General features: G+C 38.2%; 1 protein-coding gene across 1 annotated transcript in view; it reads left to right on the top strand.

Annotated features, from left to right (window-relative positions):
* Positions 1-20,268, top strand: part of CCDC191 (coiled-coil domain containing 191) — a 98,922-nt gene that overhangs the window by 72,294 nt on the left and 6,360 nt on the right. The window contains 5 exon segments of the mRNA XM_079155418.1: positions 11,095-11,238; positions 12,773-12,871; positions 12,873-12,926; positions 13,713-13,782; positions 13,785-13,858. Coding sequence (XP_079011544.1) covers positions 11,095-11,238; positions 12,773-12,871; positions 12,873-12,926; positions 13,713-13,782; positions 13,785-13,858 — 441 coding nt within the window.

Here is a 20,268-nt window from a genome sequence, read left to right as displayed (position 1 = left end):
TGCAGCAGGAGTCTTCAGCCAAGTAAAGTGAAACTGTTCTTACCCTCTTCAGTGCATCTAATGATGTGTTGGTACTTCTCTGCTTGATTCCCAGTCTTCACAGGTACTCTTACCCATGGGTAATTGTTAAAATTGGTGCCTCTGTGGGGGTAAAATGGTAGTAAGCTCCAGTTCCACTATCTTGCTGATGTGCTCGCTCCACTTATTTAGATCTTTGATTTGTTTCGTAGTGTCTTTATAATTCTCTACAGATCTCACATATGTTTTGTAGATTTATATCTACATACTTTATTTTTTGGTACTATTATAAATGCTGTTTAAAATTTCATATCCCATTTATTCATGGTTAAATATATAGGAACACATTTCAATTTTGTATGTTGAAATTTGTATATCCTGTGACCTCTCTAAACTCACTTTTTAGTTCCAGGAACTTTTTGTAAATTCTTCGGAATTTTCTACATAAACAACCATGTTATCTGAAAATAAAGGTAGTTTTCTTTCTTTACAATCATTCTTTTCTTTATCTTGCCTTATCTCACTGGCAAAGACTTCTAGTATGAGATTGAAAAAGAGTGGTAAAGGAGAACGGCCTGCCTTGTTCCAGATTTAGGGAGAAAGCATACAGTGTCTCCCCACTAAGTATGGATGTCTTTTATTAGATAAAAGAAATTTTCTTTTATTCATAGATCACTGTCAGTATTTATTATGAACTTCACTGAAAGTTTTCTAGGTATCTATTGATGTGATCATATAGTTTTTTCTTTATTAATATAGTAAATTATATTCATTGATTTTCCCTCATACACTCAACATTTCATTTCTGAGATGAACTCCTCTTGGTCATGATGTAGTATCTTTTTTTATATATTGCTTAATTTGATTTGCCAATATTTTGTTCAGAATGTTGTATCAGTGTCAATGAAAGATACTTTTCTGCAGTGTTTTTATACTGTTTGTCTAGTTGTAGTATTAGGATAATGGTAGTCTCGTAAAATGAATAGTGTTCCCTTTCTTTTTTCTCTAAGAAATTATATAAAAGTTGGTGTTATTTCTTCTTTATTGTTTGGTGTAATTCACTGGTAAAACTGTGTGGGCCTGGATTTTAGAGGATTTTTACTGTTTTGTTCTATTTCTATAAGAGATATAGACCTATTTGGGTTTTTTCTTTCTTCTTGAGTGAATCTTGGTAGTTTGAATAACTCAAGGAATTTGAACATTTTATCTAAGTCTTTGAGATTCTTGGAATAGAGTTTATAGTATTTTTTTATGACCCTTTTAATGTCTGTGAGATTCTGATACAGTAATTTGTATCTTTTCTCTTCTGCCTTGATTTTCCTGGATATGATTATCAATTTTATTTCTTTTAAAACAACAACTTACTATTTCATTGATTTTCTTTGGTCTTTTCCCATTTTCAGTTTTTCTGAATTCTGCTTGATTTTTGTCACTTTCCTCTTTGTGCTTCCTTAAGATTTTATTTTCTCTGATTTCTTAAAGTGAGAGCTTGAATTGTTGATTTGAGATTTTTTTCCTTTTATAATATATGCATTTAGTGCTATGAATTTCCCTTCTCTTTAACTGGCATATCAAGTAATATTTTGACATTTTATCTCATTTAGTTCAAAATACTTTTAGTTACTCTTGAGAGTTTCTTTTTGTCCTATGGGTTATTAGAAGTATATTCTTTAAATTTCAAACATTGAGAATTTCCCAGATAACTTTCTGTTGATTTATAATTTAGTTTCATTGTGGTCCACAAATGTACATTGCATGAATTTTAAAAGTTTTATTTTATGGCCCACAATATGTTCATCTTGGTTTATAGTCCATGTGTACTTGAGAATAATATGTAGTATTCTACTGTGGTGTGCTTTATAAACATCAATTATGTCACACTGATTGTGTCATTCAGATCGTCTGTATCTTTACTGATTTTGTGCCTACTTGTTTTAACAGTTACTGAGACAAGAATGTTGAAGTCTCTGACTAAAGTTGCATATTTGTCTATTTCTCCTTTTATATCTGTTTTATGACCTTTTTAAAGTTCATGAAGACCTTTTAATATATTTTGAAGATCTGTTTTTAGGTACATATACATTTAGAAAAAAACTTGCATCTAACTGTTATAAAATTGAGTTTCTTATAGACATTCTGTAACTGTCTTGATTTAGTATCCATTATGATAATGTGTCCTTTAACAGACCTACAGTATTTTTATGCCATTAACATAAAGTGATATTAACATAAAGTCTACCAACTTGCTTAATGTAGATTTCCTTCTCCCCATCCCCCAACTTCTCTGGTTTTAGTTGAGCATCATTATAATTTCATTTCACCTCCTCTATGGAGTTATTATTTACGTTTTAAAAAACATTTTTACAGCTGTATCCCATTTGTGCACAATGAATCAAAATGCAGTCTGTAAAAATTTTTAAAAATTAATTAAAAAAATTTTTAGTGGTTGCCTAGTGTTTACAATATATTTCTAAAATGATTTCCTTACACCTTCAAATTTTGCATGTAGTGAAAATCCTTACATATTTCCATTTCCTTCCTGAAATTCCTTGTGCTGTTCTTGTCATATATCAAATTTTGCTTTTATTTGTGCTATAAATACCCAATACCTGGTTAAAGATATTGCTTTAACAAGTTATCTTTTATCTTGCCTTCATTTCTTCCATTTCTGATGCTCTAATTTCTTAATATAGATACAAGTTCTTTCCCTGTATCATATTCTTTCTGTGTGCAGAACTTTCTTTGATATGTCTTGTAGGATAGGTCTTCTGTCAGTTAAAAACTGAGAGAACTGACATTGAAATAAGTACAGAGAAAGCCTTGTTTTTTTCCTTTACTTTTTTAAAACTCTTCTTTTTATTTATTCTTTTTAGTTATACATGATAGTAAAGAATGTATCTTGACATATTATACATATATGGAGTACAGCTTCCCATTCTTGTGGTTGTACATAAGGTGGAATTACATTGGTCGTGTATACATATATGAACCTAGTAATGTCCAGTTCCTTCTACTATCTTTCTTATTCCCATTCCTCCTCCCCTCCCTTCACTCCCCTTTGTCTAATCCAAAGTACTACTATTCTTCCCTATGCCTCATTCCCCATCCCCTGCCACTTTGAGTTAGCATCCACATATCAGAGAGAACATTCAGGCCTTGATTTTGGGGGATTAGTTTATTTCACTTAGCATGATTGTCTTCAATTCCAACACACTGGAATTTTCCTTCACTTTTTTTTTTGGGGGGGGGGGGGGTAGGGAACACTGAAGATTGAACTCAAGGGCACTCAACAACTGAGACATATCCCCAGCCTTATTTTGTATTTTATTTAGAGACAGGGTCTCACTGAGTTTCTTAGTGCCTCGATTTTGCTAAGGCCAGCTTTGAACTCGGGATCCTCCTTCCTCAGCCTCCTGAGCCACTTCGATTACAGGCATTTCCTTCACTTTTGAAAGTAGTTTTTCTGGGTACAGAATTTTATGTTGACCGTTTTTTACTTTAACACTTGAGAAAGATGTTATCCTATAGTCTTCTTGTTTGCCTGATTTCTTACAAGAAGTCTGCTTAATTCTTATCTTTGCTGCCTTGTAGATACGTTTTTCTGCTTGGACTGCTATAATGAAGTATCACAGACCAGATGGCTTAACCAATTGAAATTCATTTTATCACAGTTGTAGAGGCTGGGAAGTGCAAGATCAGGGTGCCATCTTGGTTGGTTTTTATTATGGGCTGTCTTTCTGGCTTGCAGATAGCCTCATCCTCACTGCATCTTCCCTCACATGGCTTTTCCTTGGTGCATGTGCATAAAGAAACCTCTTGGGAATCTCTTCATTTAAGGACACTAATTCTATCCAATAAGGTTCCTACCCTTAGAACCTTGTTTGACCTTACTTCCTTAGTGGCCTCTTGTTCAAATACAGCCACACTAGGGGTTAGTGTTTTAACATGTTAACTTTGGGGGCACACATTACTCCATAACAGTAGGTAATGTGAGTTTTCCCTGCTAGCTGCTCTTAAGATTTTGTGTTTGTCTTTGGCTTTCATTTTTTAAAATATGATGTATCTAAGTATGGTTTATTTGTTTGTTAGTTTACTTTCATAGAGGTCTTAAACTTCTCAGATATAGGGTCTTAAATTTTGTCACTTATTTGGGAATATATTTACCAATTAGTTTTTTCAAATATTTCACCTACCCCATTAATTTTTATTCTCCTTTTGAGTTTCCTATTATTCCAGTATTAAATTGGTTCATATTGTCCCACAGCTGTCAGATGAACTTGTTTGTCACTCTTTTTCTTCTTACTTTTCAGTTTGCATAATTTCTGTTATCCTCTTTTCAGGTTACCTGATTTTTTCTTCAGGTGTTTCATCTAGTGATAAACCCACTGAAGACTCTCTTCATTTCTGGTACCAGGTGTTTTTTATTTCTAGCTTTTTTTTTGAAGCATATGGTTTTCATGCCTACTAAAATTACCTATCCGATAATGATATCTTTTCCATTAGATCCTCTAATATTATTGTCATGAATTACTTAAAATTCTCCCTCTGTTAGTTCCAGCATCTCTGTCATGTCATTGTCTTATTCTGATAATTACTTTGGTTTTTCAAATTGTGTTTATTTCTTATCTTTTGGTCTGTCTTGCATTTTTTTGTTGTTGTTGTTGAAAGTCAGATATTTTGTTAAGAACAATAGAAACTAGGGTAAATAGACCCCTAGTATGGAGATTTGTATTAATCTAGCCAGAGCTATCTTTGATGTTTATTGTTGTTATAGTTACCACTGTTGAGGTTTGTTGTCACCATGGGCACCAGAGACTTCAGTTTCCTCTAGTGACTTTGTATTTGTCTCCTCTTCTGGTTTTGGGTTTTCCCTTTGTGCTGCTCCCCAGAGAGGTTCTATCTCTTATAGTCCTCCCAGCTTAATCCAGTATTATTATTGGAGTTTTGTACTAGTGTAGTGGTAGGCTATGGATAAGGGGAAACATTATCTATCCTGATTGTTTCAGTCTTTGGAGTACACCTCATTGAGCACTCACAAGAATTCCTGTTCCTACTCTAAGGGTAAAGTTTTCTTTTGAACCTCTATTTCCTTCTTTTAGATGCAGTGGGTATCCACTGCCATCTCAGTCTATGACCTTAAAGTCCCTTCCCCTGGCCTCAGGTGAAATAAGGGGGGGGGGGGGTGGTCTTGTCTGGAAAGCTTAGTGCCCTTCCCCCAGCTGCAGTTCATTCCACCAATGTTGTCACATGGTGCCATGTGGATGGAGCCTCCAGTTTCCTAAGGGAAAATGGTCTGGGTAGATTTTTCAGGTGTTGTTCTTCCTCTTTCTCAGCCAGAACCATGTGGGAACTTTCTCTGAATCTTCCCTGATCCCCTCTGTGAAAGTCTAGTGGAGTTTTTAGAGAAAAAACCTGCATAAGAGTGGGAACCACCCCATGATTGTGACCCCCAGGAGCTCTACTCTTCTCCTGCTGGTGCATTCTTAACCCCCAGCAATTCACCAAAATATCTCATCTTATGGTTCATGTGGTATCTGGTAGATTCTGCCTCAGGTAAGCAAACACTTGGGTCCCATCTCTCCAGATTTGGGATGGCTTCACATCTGATAAGTTCACAACGAGACATTAATTTTATGTTTGTCCTGCTTTTGTTGTTGTTGTTATTTGCAACCAAATTGCTTATACAGACCAAGAGTAATGAAAAATATGTACTGGCCAAGAGATAGTTTTAGTTTACTCTTTATCCCAAATCCAAACCCCCTTTTTAGGAATGTCAGTCCATACCGATAGGCAAAAAGATTTTTGTCACATAGACTAGTTTCCATTTGGTTTAGTCAGTTGTAGCTTTCTAAATTGAGATCTACACATTTGCAGACGTGCTATGTTTGAGCCTTCTTTGAAAACAGCTTTAGACTCAAACATACTTGGCAATTGTCTTCTTTTCCATCTGTGTAAGGATGAACTACAAGTGTGCTTTCATCCAGTTTATCATGTGGTCTTACTCCTTTGAGGCATCACATTCTGCACAACCAATTCCTTACTTCCTTATATTTTATATATATTTGTTCCTGGTAAACAACCTCCAAGACTATATTAATGTTATTCTTCTGAATGTCAAAAGGATAATGGCACTTCTGAACCAATGTTTGTTGTGTCTTTTCTGATCAGTTATATGTGACTGGATAGATATCCGCTTGTTTAGATATGAGTGTCCCCCAAAAGCTCATGTGAGATAATACAAGAATTATTAGAGGGATTAGATTATGAGAAGTGCAACCTAATTGGTGGACTAATCCACCGATATGGATTAAGAGGGTGGTAATGTGGGCAGTAGGGTGTGTGGCTAGAGGAAGTAGGCCACTGGGGGTATACTTTTGGGATTTATATGTTGTCCTTGGCAAGAGCTCTGGGTCTAAGGTCAGGCAGAACATTATGGCAGAAAGGTGTGGCAGAGGAAAGTAGTTTAGGACATGGTAATTCAGAAAGAGAGAGAGAGCTCTACTTGGGAAGATTTTTGCTCATTGAATGTAGAGCAAATTGTCTAGCAGAGGTGCCATATTTTCTAATTAAACAGATGGGCAACCCTGCTATTGATATAATGGAGAAGGTCTCTGAGACAATCACCTATACTTTTCTGGATAGAAAAATGTAAGATAAACTTGGATATCGTTGTGTAGGGTCCTGTGACATCAATTTGAGGACTAAGGACCTGAAGAATTCTTCAAGGATAGGCCTATGACACACTTGTCCTCTCAGGAAGAGGTGCCAAGGGGCAAGACATGGCTGTGTACCAGGCAGGAGAACATGTCAGATGTAGTACTATGATGGCCATTCACAGGTCTTACACTACAACTTCCTGAAAATAAAATATAACCTCTCCTTAACATCCCTTTGCTCTGTTTTTATCAAATGCTTACTTTCTAGTAATATATATCAGACGATAACTTTTGTGACTGTATAGATATGCTTCTGACTGATGGACACAAAGCTTGCGACTAAAAATAATTTTATCAGAAAAGACCAGGGAAATTTGCAGGAAAATTGATAGATCTTTAGATCATTAAAGTAAGCAATAATAAGCCAGACTCAGAAAGAGAAGTGTTGTGTGTTGTCTCTTATGTGTGGAAGCTAGACCGGGGGGAAAAAGGAAAAGAAAAAGAAAGGGATATGATGAAATTAGAAAGGAGACATTGGGATAGAGAAAGTAGATACATGGGAGGAAAGGGAAAAGGGAGCTGATAGGGAATGAAACTGATCAAATTATGTTTTATGCATGTATGAACATGCCACAGTGAAACTCACCACTCTTTAATATTCACCAATAAAATGTACAAATATTTGTAAAATATCTACTATGTTAGTCATTGTTCTAGATGTTAGAATAAAGCAATGAATAAGACCAACAACAGACCTTCTTTCAAAAATCTTCTATGCTAGTTTGGGAAAACAGGCAATAAATAAGTAAAAAATTAAAAACATTGGAGAAAAATAATGGGGGAAGCAAGGTGGGTAAACCTCTCTAAGAAGGTGATGTCTGAGCTGCTAGATGTTGAGGAGGCTCCCACAATCTCCACATCATGTGTGGGATGCATATTATATATATTATCATATTGGATATAATAGCCTGGACATCAAAATTATAGTAAAGTATCTGCTAGTCAAAAAATGTCAGTGCTTTTAATGCTCTGGAAGTGGCTGGGAGAATGTCTGGGTAGAGAAGAGATGAGGGCAGGTGTATAGCTCAGTGGCAGTGGGCTTGCCTAGCATGTGTAAGGCCTGGGTTCAACTCCCAGCTCACAAAAAAGGGAAAAAAAGGAGGAGAAGAAGAGAGATGGAGTCCAGAACTGAGAGTCCTAGAGTATATTGGAAGATGAAGAGGTGTGAGGAAGAAGGAAAACCAGAAAAATTTAAAATGAAATGCTAAGAGAAAAAAATATTTGTGTTAGGGGAGTGGTGGCCTTTAACCTGGAAAAGTGTTACTGTGAGCTCTATTAAGAAGAGAGCAGACAAGAGACTCTGGTTTGGGACCACGGAGATCATTCATGACCTGGACAAGAGTGCTTTCATTGGTGTACTGGGATATGAGCCACATTCTAGTGGATTGAGGAAAGATTATGAAGGACATAGCCCATGAATTATAGACAGCAGCCATATGGGACCAGAGAAGAATTTTTTTTTGGTGACTGTTTCTTGGCTTTATTTGTATTTTAAAGATGGGAGATACCAGCACATGTTTACATTCTGATGGAATGATCCAGTAGTGAGGGAGAAGTTAGTTTTGGAGCAGTGTCAACTCCCCTCTGCTTATCTGTACATAAGCTGCCCTGCTTTTTCTCAAGACATAGTAGCTGACATAGATATGCATTTAAATGAGCCTTTTTGTTTTTGTTTTGGTACCAGGGATTGAATCCGGGTGCTTAGCCCCCGAGCCACATCACCAGTCCTTTTAATTTTATATTTTGAGACGGTCTCACTAAGTCGCTTAGGGTCTCACCAAGTTGCTGAGGCTGGACTTTGAACTTGCCATCCTCTTGCCTTAGCCTCCCGAAACCACTGCAGTTACAGGCATGCACCACTGCACCCGGCCATGAGCCTTTTTTTTTTTTAATGTCATTTATAATTATGTAAACAATAAGTCAGAGAGAAACTGATACTGAGTAGCCCTTTTAGCCTGAGTCAACAGTGAGCTCTGTGAAACCCTAGCTGTCTAGATCCACAATGTAAAAACTATCTCAAAGCAGATAGCATCATATTCTCTTCACAAAGCATTTGTGGATGCAGCTACTATTATAGACATGTATAAGGAAATGGAAAATATGATAATTTCTAATGAAATATAGCCAACTCAACTGAGGACTCGACCAATGGAGTTGACCAGGTGTATAATCAGTGGAGGAACATACCCATTTCAATTAAATCACTGTGTAAGAATACACATTTTGACCCAAGCATAACTTTTATTTAATATTTTCTATTTTCCACAGAAATATAGACTTTTTTATTAACTTTATTTATCTGTTTTTATGTGGCACTATAGACTTTCTTTTCTTTTTTTGAGGGGGGAGGGGGAGGCAGGGTGCTGGCGATTGAACTCAGGGCCTTGTGCATATGAGGCAAGCACTCTACTAACTGAGCTATATCCTCAGCTGGAAATACAGACTTTCTTAAAGACTGTTTTTTCCCCAGAAATCTTTCTGAAAATGGTTTTCCTTTTGGAACCTAAAATACCAGTCATAGAGTTACAATTCTAGAAGGATAGTTGGACTGTCATTTCTGTGTGCATGTGAAAATGTTCTTTTCACTGAGCCCAAGGACTTCTCCAGAGGTTTATAGTCTGGGTTAAATTTCTGTCTGCAAGTTGCAGCTGCTGCCTTGATGCTACAGGGACGTTTCAGTGGATGTAGAAACATTTTCTTTGTTTTCCTCCACATTTAACCCTCAGCTTCCTTTTACTATTCATCAGAAAATTGTTGTAAGCAATTTTTATTTCTGGCCATTCCATTCAGTGTGCCTGGGTAAAAATTATAAAGGTTATTTTGGCTTAATGCTTTAGAGAATCTGGACATTTCATTTTCAGGAACTTGTACAGAAATGGGTCATTTGCATTGGGAGATTAGAGGTAATTCTCCTTCCATATTAGCAATGTTCCAGTCCTTTCTAATTTTTTTCTTGCAGAAGTCAAAGGCAACATAAGTTGCTTGTCAAATCAGCCAATTACCACTACCCCTTTCTTGACATGAAATTATAAAAGATGAAGGCACTTAAGTGTTTTCATATTTCTACCCATCGATGACAGCCGCTAGGAAGGCAGTGTGCAATCTTTGCTGTTACTCTTGCATCTTTCATAGCAGGTCATTTGCTACCATTTACCCGTTTTAGGTAGATTTTTTCTCTCACTTTTCTTATAAGCTATTTGTACTAAAACAAAACAAAAAAAAAAAGGTTGAATAGTATCTGTAGGGTAGACCATTAAATTTCTGTCATCTTTCTTTTTCTTTTTCTTTTTTTGTACCAGAGATTGAACCCGGGGGTACTTAACCACTAAGCCACATCCCCAGCCCTTTTTTTCATTTGTCCTAATTAGTCATACATGATAGTAGAATGCATTTTAACACATCATACATAAATGGAGTATAACTTCTCATTCTTCTGTTTGTACATGATGTAGAGTTACACTGGTTGTATGATCATATATGCACATAGGGTAATACTGTCTGACTCATTCTACTATTCTTCCTACCTTCATGTCCCCTCCCCTCTCTTCACTCCCCTTTCTCTAATCCAAAATACCTCTATTCTTCCCTAGCCCCCCTTTTTTATTTTTTATTTTGAAACTGGGTCTCAGTAAGTTGTTTAGGGCCTCACTAGTTGCTGAGGCTGGACTTTAAACTTGCCATCCTCCTACCTCAGCCTCCCAAGTCTGTTGCAATTACAGACATGCATCTGGAAGTTTCTGTCATCTTTCCCAGGCATACTACTTGGGTGCATTCCTTCTGAAGGATCATGGGGGTATTTTTTCCTCAGTGCATCACCAGGGGTACTCTTTCTCCTCAAGAGGAGGAGGGAAGGCATGCTTAGTAATGGTTAAGTACTTTTAACCTGCATCTGGACTTATTGTTCATCACTTTAAAAAAGAAAGATCAATAATGAGAATATACTTCGGGAATTTATAATTTCTGGATATATAATTCTGTTACATTTGAATAGCATTATTTATACATAAATCTCTACCTCATATCTAGGAGTTGTACTAGGTTTTCCATAAAAATGAGGGAAAATCCTGATGGTCTCCTGACTAGATGTTTACTTTCTAGAAATTTAGGGAGAAATAAATCATTTCTGTGAATAATACTGAATAAATCCAAGAACATACATAATGCTCATTCTTGTAGGGCTTATAACCAACTTTTCCTGACCTTCTAAGCAGAATTGTTTCTTCTTTTGAAAAATATTCCAGGGCTGTCTTATAATGATTAACACACTGTTACACGTTCAAATTAAATACTTTAACTTTTTGTGGAAATGAAATTCTTAGTGTTTTTCATCATGGCATTTTTACTTCATTATTTTTTCCAGAAGGAACTCGAGAAACAGAAGAGAATTAAAAGGAACCAAGAGTTGGAAGCAGTAGCCAAAGAACATTATAAAAAGCTCTTGCTAAGAAACAAAGGTCTAGAACCTTGGAAGAAATTGAGAATGCAAAGCAAACAAAACACCCAGGTGCAGTGTCCCACTCTTGCCCCGACCCTCAAAATCAGATAACGACTTCTTCAAATGGCATAAGTATCCAAAGTAGGCTTCGGGGGAAGGGAAGTTTGGTGATTTAAAAGCCCAAAAGATAAATGATTTGTGTGTATCTATTTGTTTGGGATAAGAGTTTATATTTAAATTTTTAAAGACTTTTCTAATTTAACAGGTTGGAAAAAACTGGAATAAATTTTTATTAGAGAGCTTCAAAGTAAGATGAATAGAGACTTCTACTAATTCTAGCAGAGTTTAAGAAACATAAAAGGTTATATTAGGTTGTATTGCCAAATATCAGTGGCTTACGAGACTTGATTTCTCACTCACATGTCTGTGGGCTTGTTAGATGTATACGGGGTTCAGGTCTCTCCCCAAGCCTCATTCTGGTTCCAGCATGCTTTCACCTGGCAGCTGTCGGATATACAAAAGACAAACCAAATTATGTAAACCTACATGAAACCTCTGCTGCCGCCTAATATTTCATTGGAAAAGCAAAACATAGGGCCATGATCAAGGTCATTGAAGGGGAAAAGAAGCTCCATCTACTCCACTGGGAGGCACTGTGAAACCAGATTACAAATGGCATGGATATATAATTCTGTTATAGAGATCTATCACACAGAGAGGTATGAAATTGAACACCACTGAACTTTCTCTGATAAATTTATCCACTGCATGGAACTGGGTGTTCAAGTGTATTATCCTGAAGTTCAAAATAGTTGAAAGATTGGCTTCCAGGCTTGTATATGCCACAGATGTTCATTTTGACCAATAAATATGACTACCCAGAAGTTTGCTTGGATCAGTCATATTCACAGGGCTAGATGGCTAGAAAAGGCTTAGGAAAATGTGTCATTGGCTATAGAGGACTGAGAGACAGGGTCTTTCCTCCTATCTCAGAAAGACTAACAATACTTTATAAAATCTATAAAGTGCAAGTTGTGTGCTTTTTTAATAGAATGATGATCTTTGCCTTTTAAGTTGCTAAGACATTAATATTAATCATGTCATTTTTTCTACCATTGGTTTTATGGTTTTTTTATGATATCTAAATTTCAATGCTGTTGACAGTTCATTCTATACAACTAATTGACTGTATTAGCATTTTCTCAATTAGAGATTACGTACATAACAAAGAGAGGTCTGTTTATGGAGTTGCTGTCCCTATTGCAGGAGAGCAAACCAAGCATGTTTCCAGCCACCCCCTGCAAAACTCAATGGAAGTGAAGTGACAGCTTTGAAGATTGTTTAACTCATTTCTATAACCAGCCAGTCAGGGAGTGGTCTTTAGGAAGTCAGCATTGGGCCATGCATGATGTGAATCTGTATCCTCCAAATAATAGGACCAATAGTCAAAACTTCCGGACATAGACTGTTTATACCTTAAGATTATTCTTCTCTAAGAACTGCTTAAATGCAGTATACAGTATCATATACTACAAGCTGAAATTTTCTTAAATGATTTAAAATTTAAGGAATAATTTCCTTTTCTCTCTTAAAAAAATATCAGGTGGCCCAACAACATCACTCTTTGGCTCTACAGAGGAATGCCTGTTTGACCTGGTTCCAGTGTAGTCAGGAAAGTCTGGCTAGGAAGAGGGCCCAGGCCTGATCAATTTTATTCCCACATATTGCTTAGAAGAGTCTTTCAGGGCTGGCTTCAGGTAAGGACACCTTTTTTTTTTCCATGCTAGGGACTGAACCCAAGGCTTGCACATGTTAGGCAAACTCAATCACTTAGCTACATCCCCAGCTCTTTTTATTTAATATTGAGTTAAGGAAAAGGAAGCGCTCACCAAGTTTCCCAGACCGGCCTCAAAGTTGTGATCCTCCTACCTCAGCTTCTCCTCCTCCTCCTCCTCCTCCTCCTCCTCCTCCTCCTCCTCCTCCTCCTCCTCCTCCTCCTCCTCCTCCTCCTCCTCCTCCTCCTCCTCCTCTTCCCTCCTCCTCCTCCTCCTCCTCCTCCTCCTCCTCCTCCCCCTCCTCCTCCTCCTCCCCCTCCTCCCCCTCCTCCCCCTCCTCCTCCTCCTCCTCTTTTAAAAACTTTTTTTTAGTTGTCAATGGACCTTTATTTTATTTATTTATGTGTGGTGCTGGGAATCAAACCCAGTGCCTCACACATGCTAGGCAAGTGCTTTTACCACTGAGCCACAACCCCAGCCCTCATGAACACATTTTATACTCGTTTTTCATCTCACAGTGCCCAGATGATTTTATTAGAAACCTATCCCTCGATCTTACACCTGTTCCTACTCCTCTGATTCTGGTCATTTTTATAATGCATTACAGAGGATCTTATCTTGGCTGCCATATTCTCCTTTTCCTTTATCCATCTAGTGTCCTTTGTTTCTTTGTTTATATTTTTCAGTTCTCTCTCATTTGTACTATTTGCTCTGATTCTTTGTCTGCTGATATTATTTGTTCACTTCTGTTCCTGTCTTCATCCCCAGTACGTGACTGATCTGGAGGAACAAGTGAGAAAACTTTGTGTGCATTTCCTTCAGAAGAGGATTTTCAGGGCCTGTTTACAGTAGTCAAAGAGGCGAAGATTGATGCTCAGAGCAAGCACGAGATCTCCATGGAGCATAGTGAACAGGTGAGGGTTTTGATCTTTAAGGAAATTCAATGACTTCATAAATACCCTTCTAATGGAACATGTCTGCAAATAGGAGGTGGAGGTAAGAAGAGTTGAGGCCCTTTTGGGGCTCCAGGGAACCCATTTTTTAAAATGAGGAGAAGGAGGCCTGCCCTCTTCACCTTACAGGGCCCAGCAAGGAAATCAAATGTGCAGATACATGCTGCACACGTAGTAAATGTACCTTCTGCTTTCATTAGTCATATAGGTTTTTTTTTTTTTTAACATCTTGTTTTTTAAACATTATTCATTGTGAAATATAACACAGATTAAAAAAAAGTGCCTAACATCATAGTCTAATGAGTTGTTTATATAAAAGTAGACATCCAGGACTGGGGTTGGTAGCTCAGTGGTAGAGCACTTGCCTACAGGTATAAGGCCCTGGGTTTCCATTCTTCAGCACCACATAAAATAAGCAAATAAATAAGGTATTATGTCCATCTATACAACTAAAAATATTTTTTTTAAAAAGTAAACATCCATGTCACCACAGCTGAGGTCAAGAAGTAGACAATCACTGTCTGCCAAGCTCTTTACCAATCATAAATCCCTCTCAAAAATAAAACGATTTTCCTGACTTTTACAGGGAGCCCTTCCTTACTTTCCTTTTACTTTTCCCTCCTAAGTATTCAGTCTTCAGTGCTATTGTTTACTTTTACACCTGGTTTAGAATGCTGTATAGATGGAATCATTGTATATCATATAATATTTAAAATAATAATTTAATCCAGTATTTATTAGAAAATAAGGTAGTCCATGTAATTCATTTTTTTCTTTGACTTCTTCAATGTAAGCATTTTGTACTGAAAGTTCTCAATATCATTATGCACAGTTCCTTTGAGAGTGAACAGTCTATCCTTTTTGGTGATTTGATGTCATTCCTTATGAACATTGGTGAACGTGGTGGGCACTTTCAGGATGCCTCTGGGTTTTGTGATATGAAGACTGTTTGTGACGTGTAGAAGTCTCTCTTGTCACTGCCCTCAGATTCATTTTTGGTTGCTTTCATTTGTGTGTAGGTGTATGTGTGTGCATGTGCATGTATGTGCATCTCTGCTCTTTTTATTAGTTTTCATAATTTGGAACACTAGAATACCCACTCCTAGCAAAAACTGTTCATCCACATTTAATTTACAGTCACTGGAAATCAGTGGGCTGGCAACAGATAAGCAAGTAGATTATAATTTTGTATAAATTAAAATAAATATGCAATAAGTGAGAGTATTCAGAGGATTTGCCTTTGAATAAAATGCTTCGGTTTTATATTCTGAAAGCTAGGACTCAATATCTGTGTGACTTTGGACAAATAACCTTTCAAAGCCTGTTTCGCTTTTCTAAAATGAGAATAACAAAAGAACCTATCTTATGGGGTTGTTGTGAAAAGTAAGCAAGGTATCATTGTAATGCACTGGTTTGTCCAAAAGAATAGCTGATATTTTAGTTTAGTGTCATGGTGAATGTATTTTTATTAAAATACTTTTTGCCTGCCTTTCTTTTCTTTCTGATTTTCAGCCACTATATAGAGGCTGAGATTCATTGGAGCTTTCGTACAAACCATCTTATCACAGTGTAACCCAGGGGTGAGGGGCAGATGTCATGATTTCCATTTTCAGGCAAATAAACAGGCTGCAGGCAGGTAGATGAATTGTTCAAGGTAGGCAAAGAATACATCCAGCTCCCTGGATCAGTCTTCTTCTCCATTTTCATAATTCACTGTCATTCGTAAACTATAAAACATAACAGTAAGATAGTGTTTCTGTTCAGGGTTTGAAGTTATGAAATCAATGTTAAGAATCCATGCAATCAACAAGAAATAAAATCCCAGCAGTGTCTCCTTGATATGAAAGTATTGTTGTGACTTCATTCTTCCCATTTTGCTCCTTGTTTGCTATGTTCCTGCCCCACTTTCCTCTATTCTGTTCCTTGCACAAACAAAGCTCACTTCTGCTTCAGGGAATTCATAGGACCTGAAATTTCACATTATTCAGATCTCTGCTTGAATGTCACCTTCCTAACCAACCTACCTTCATCACTGTGTGTTTACTTGCCCTATTTCTTTCCATGCAGGGGGCAGAGCATTTCAGTAGGGTAGAATATTAAGAACTAAAATGTGAAAGTCAAAAAATGGGAGTGTAGCCAGGAGAGAGAAGATGTGAACAGCAGGTAAGAGTGGGAGACAGATTCAAGGACTGGGAGAGGGCCCCACTATCATTTGGATATGAGGTATCCCCCCAAAAGCTCCTATGTTAATTTGGAGGTGAAATGATTAGACTATGAGAGCTGTAATCTTAACCAGTGGATTAATCTATTTGATGAATTAATAATTCGAGTGGACTAACTGGGTGGTAACTCTAGGCAGGTGGGCCATGACTCGAGGAAGTGGATTACTGTGACCATGCCCTTAGATCATGCCTTCTAAATTATATGTTTGTCTCTGGCTACTCATGTTCTTTCTGCTTCCTGCCTGTCATGAGATGAACAGCTTTCCTCCATGAGGCCATTCCACCATGATGTTCTACTTTACCTCAGGCCCACAGCAATGGGGTCAGCCACCCATTGACTGAACCTCTGAAACCATGAACCAAAATAAACTTTTCCTCCAGTAAGTTGTTCTTGTCCATCATTTTGGTCATCGTGACAAAAAGCTTACTAAAATTAGTACTAAGAAGTGCAGAAATTGCTGTGATTAACCTGACTATGTGGTTCAAAAGCCTTTGGAACTGGTTTGCAGAAGTAGTTTGGAAAATTTTGATAATGCACATTGGAGAAGGCTTAGAATGTTGTAAGCTTAATGACAATTCTGGCAGGATCTCAGAAGACCAGAATTCTGACAGGAATGCAGGCAGTAAAGGTCTGTATTCATGAGGTTTCATAGAATGAGGACTCTTGGGAGTTGGGTTAGAGGCCATTCATGTTATATTTTGGCAAAGAACTTTTCTACATTTTACCCACATCCTAAAACTTTGTATGAGGCTGAATTTAAAGGCGATAGGCTTGATAATCTGGTGGAAGGAATTTTTAAGACAGCACAGCATTCAGGCAGTGTTTAGCTATTGCTGACATCTTTTTAAGCCAGGTTTATTGTAATAATTGGGAACAAAAAGCAGAAAAGAAAGAGTTTTTAACTTGCAGTTTAGCCAGAAAAGTGTATGTAAAATTGGGGCCAACAAAGGTGTGGTTGTTGAGGGTATTACTGCCACTAAAGAGAAGTCAAGTACTTTGCACAGAGACACTAGGAAAGTTATCTTGAGGGCATCTCAGGAGTCAGCAAGACCACACCCATGGCAGGTTCAAGGATGTAAAAGTAAAAATGTCTTTGAAAAGAAACCATGAAGGCACCCAGCTCACACAGCAGAACCTAGGAATTTTGTTTCCCCAGGATTTGTTTCATTGTGTTCAGCCACCCAGGCACTCAGAGGCTGCTGCAGCCATGGTCCAAGGAGGCCCAGAAACCGCTTGAGCTTGCTGCAGACCTTGGCATCATTCCACATGGTGCTGTTTCTGCAGGATTTCAGGATGCTGAAGTTAAAGGGTCATGGAGGTTGCTGCTGAGATTTCAAAGGAAGGCTTGCGAGGCCAGACAAAGTATAGCAAGGTTGGAATTCCTATGAGCTGCCCCTGAGAATGTGATACAGGAAGCTGTGAAGGTGAAGCTGAAGCTGGAATGGATACCCCAAGAATTAAGAGATAAGAACAATGTGGACTGGGAGCTGAGAAGAGCTACTGGCTGCAGAGAGCCATCCTAAATGAGAGACTATGTAGGCTGCAACCAGTAAGGTCTGAGAGGTGCGGCTGCCCAAGCCCTTTGGAGATCACATCACCACCATGTATCCTAGATGCTGGCTGTGGAGCTACAGTACCTGTTTGTCCAGTTGGATTTCAGTCTTACTTTGGTCTCATCCCTTTTTTCTATTCCTCTGTTCCTTCCTTTTGTAATGATAATGTTCGCTCTCTGTTTTAGTCAGCTCTTTCACTGCTGTGACCAAAAGACCTGATTAGAACAATTTTAGATGAAGAAAAGTTTATTTGGCATTCATGTTTTCAGAGGTCTTGTTCTATAGATGGTTGACTCCAATGCTCTGGTCCAAGGTAAGGCAAACATCAGAGCAGAAGAGCATGAAGAAAGCAGCTCAGGACATGACAATCAGGAAGTAGAGGTATATCCTCTCATCAGGGCCAAAATATATACCCCAAAAGCATACCCCTAGTGTCTTACCTCCTCCAGTCATACCACCCTCCCTTCTCCATTCACACCCGACCAATCCATTCAAGTGGATTACTGCACTGATTAGATTAAGACTCTCAAAACAGTTCATTTTACCTCTAAACTTACTTGCATTATCTCACACATGAGCTTTTGGGGCATACCTCATATCTAAACCATAACACTATGCCATTATATATTGGACATATGTAACCTGCTTTTGATTGTTATAAGGGTTTATAATCAAGAGTTTGCCTTAAGTCTCAGATGAGACTTTGGACTTGGACTTTTGGTCCATACTGGAACTGTTAAGATTATGAGGACTCTAGGGAAATGAACTAATGAATTTTTGTGTGTGTGTTGCTACAGATTGAACCCAGGGCCTTATGCATGTGAGGTGAGCACTCTACCAACTGAGCTATATCCCCAGCCCCTGAATTAATGTATTTTGCATTATGAGATGGTTATGAGTTTTGAGGGACCAAGCAAAATGTTATGGTTTGGATACAAGGTGTCCCTGAAAAGGGCCTGTTTTAATGTAAAAGGTGAAGTGCTTCAATAATGGGAGCTTTAACCTAATCACTGGATTAATTCATTTGATTAATAATTTAAATGAACTAAATGGATAACTCTAGGCAGGTGGGGCATGGCTGGAGGAAATGAGTTACTAAAAGTGTGCCTTGGGGATTATATATTTTCTTCCCTGGCTCTTTGTGCTCTCTGCTTCCTGGTTGTCATGAACTGAGCTACCTTCCTCTACTATGCACTTCTTCCATGACATTCTGCTTCACCTGAGGCCCAGAGCAATGGAGTTGGCTGACTACGGACTGAGACCTGTGAAATTGTGAACCAAAATAAACCTTTCCTCCTCTAAATTGTTCTTGTCAGGTATTTTAGTCACAGTGATGAAAAGCTGACTAACACATTGCTTAAAGATGAGTACAGGAAGCTGTAAATGGTGGACTGAATGGATAAAAATTCAAAGCAGTGAACAGCTCTGCTCCGTGAAGCCCCCCACCCCCGTCAGTAATACTTCTACCAACAAAAATCAACATAAAATCAGACAACCAACAGCCATAAAACTAATGAGGACTGAGATTCATTCCAGGCTTCGTTAGTTGGTTAAGATGCCAGAACAAATCCCATCCCTGCCTCCAGTTGTAAAAATATAAACTACTCTGCACTCTGTTTCAACATAACTGCTCTTATAATTCCTCACACATGTCTGCTATTCTTGCTTCTTTGCCTTTACTCAAGACATGCCCTCTTCTGGGAAAGCCTTTCCTTTACCTAAAATGCTGTTCAGAAATCATGTCTTTCAAAAGCCTTGGATACTCCTCACCCCCAGACTGGGCAGTCCCTGTGCTTCTCTCCACTGCTGCCCCTTCCCACTGTATTGAAACTCAGTTCTGTTTAACTGTCTCCTTGGGCAGACTCCCTGGCTGTCCACTACATGGCTGATGTTCGGCTGGAGCAGGCACTGAGAAACCCTCCAAGGACAGTGCCTGCTTCCTGTGATCATGGAGAGACAGCTTCAGAGCCCTTCTTAACCATGCTTCCACAACTTGATATTAGGTTCTTTTTTCTCAACTTATATTCTAGACTTTTTTTTTTTTTTTTGGCTTCTTTTTGTTTTTGTTGGAGGTGAAGTTACCAGAAGGCATTTGTTTTTATTTGTTTTTGCCCTACTGGGGATTAACTCAAGGGAAATAGACCACTGAGTTACATCCCCAGCCTCTTTTTAAATCTTAAGACAGGGTCTTGCTAAGTTGCCCAAGCTAGCCTTGGACTTGCAATCCTCTTGCCTCAACCTCCCCTGAGTCTCTGGATTACAGATGTGTACCACTGCACCCAGCAACCAGCAGGATTTTAAAATATATCTAAGCATTACAGCCCCAATGCCCATGTAGTTTTCCAAAATCTTTGTCCTGAGTGCTGTTGCTGCCAGTGCCCTTGCTGGAATCACTGATCCTGGCTTGGGCACAAATTACAGGCTGTGATCAGATCACCTGAGAAATATATTTCATAGCCTGCATTATCAGAGGCCACTGGGTACTCTGCTCAAATGTCACCTCCTAAGAAAGGCTTTCCCTGCAATACCACCAAAAAGCAAACAGCTTCCCTCTCCACTCTCATCCCCTTTTATTACTTTTACTTTACAGCATTT

The sequence above is a fragment of the Sciurus vulgaris genome (assembly GCF_902686455.1).
Source record: "Sciurus vulgaris genome assembly, chromosome: 10".
Taxonomy (NCBI): Eukaryota; Metazoa; Chordata; class Mammalia; order Rodentia; family Sciuridae; genus Sciurus; species Sciurus vulgaris.
The sequence above is the reverse complement of the archived record's forward strand: the minus strand, read 5'-3'. Positions and strand labels throughout refer to the sequence as shown.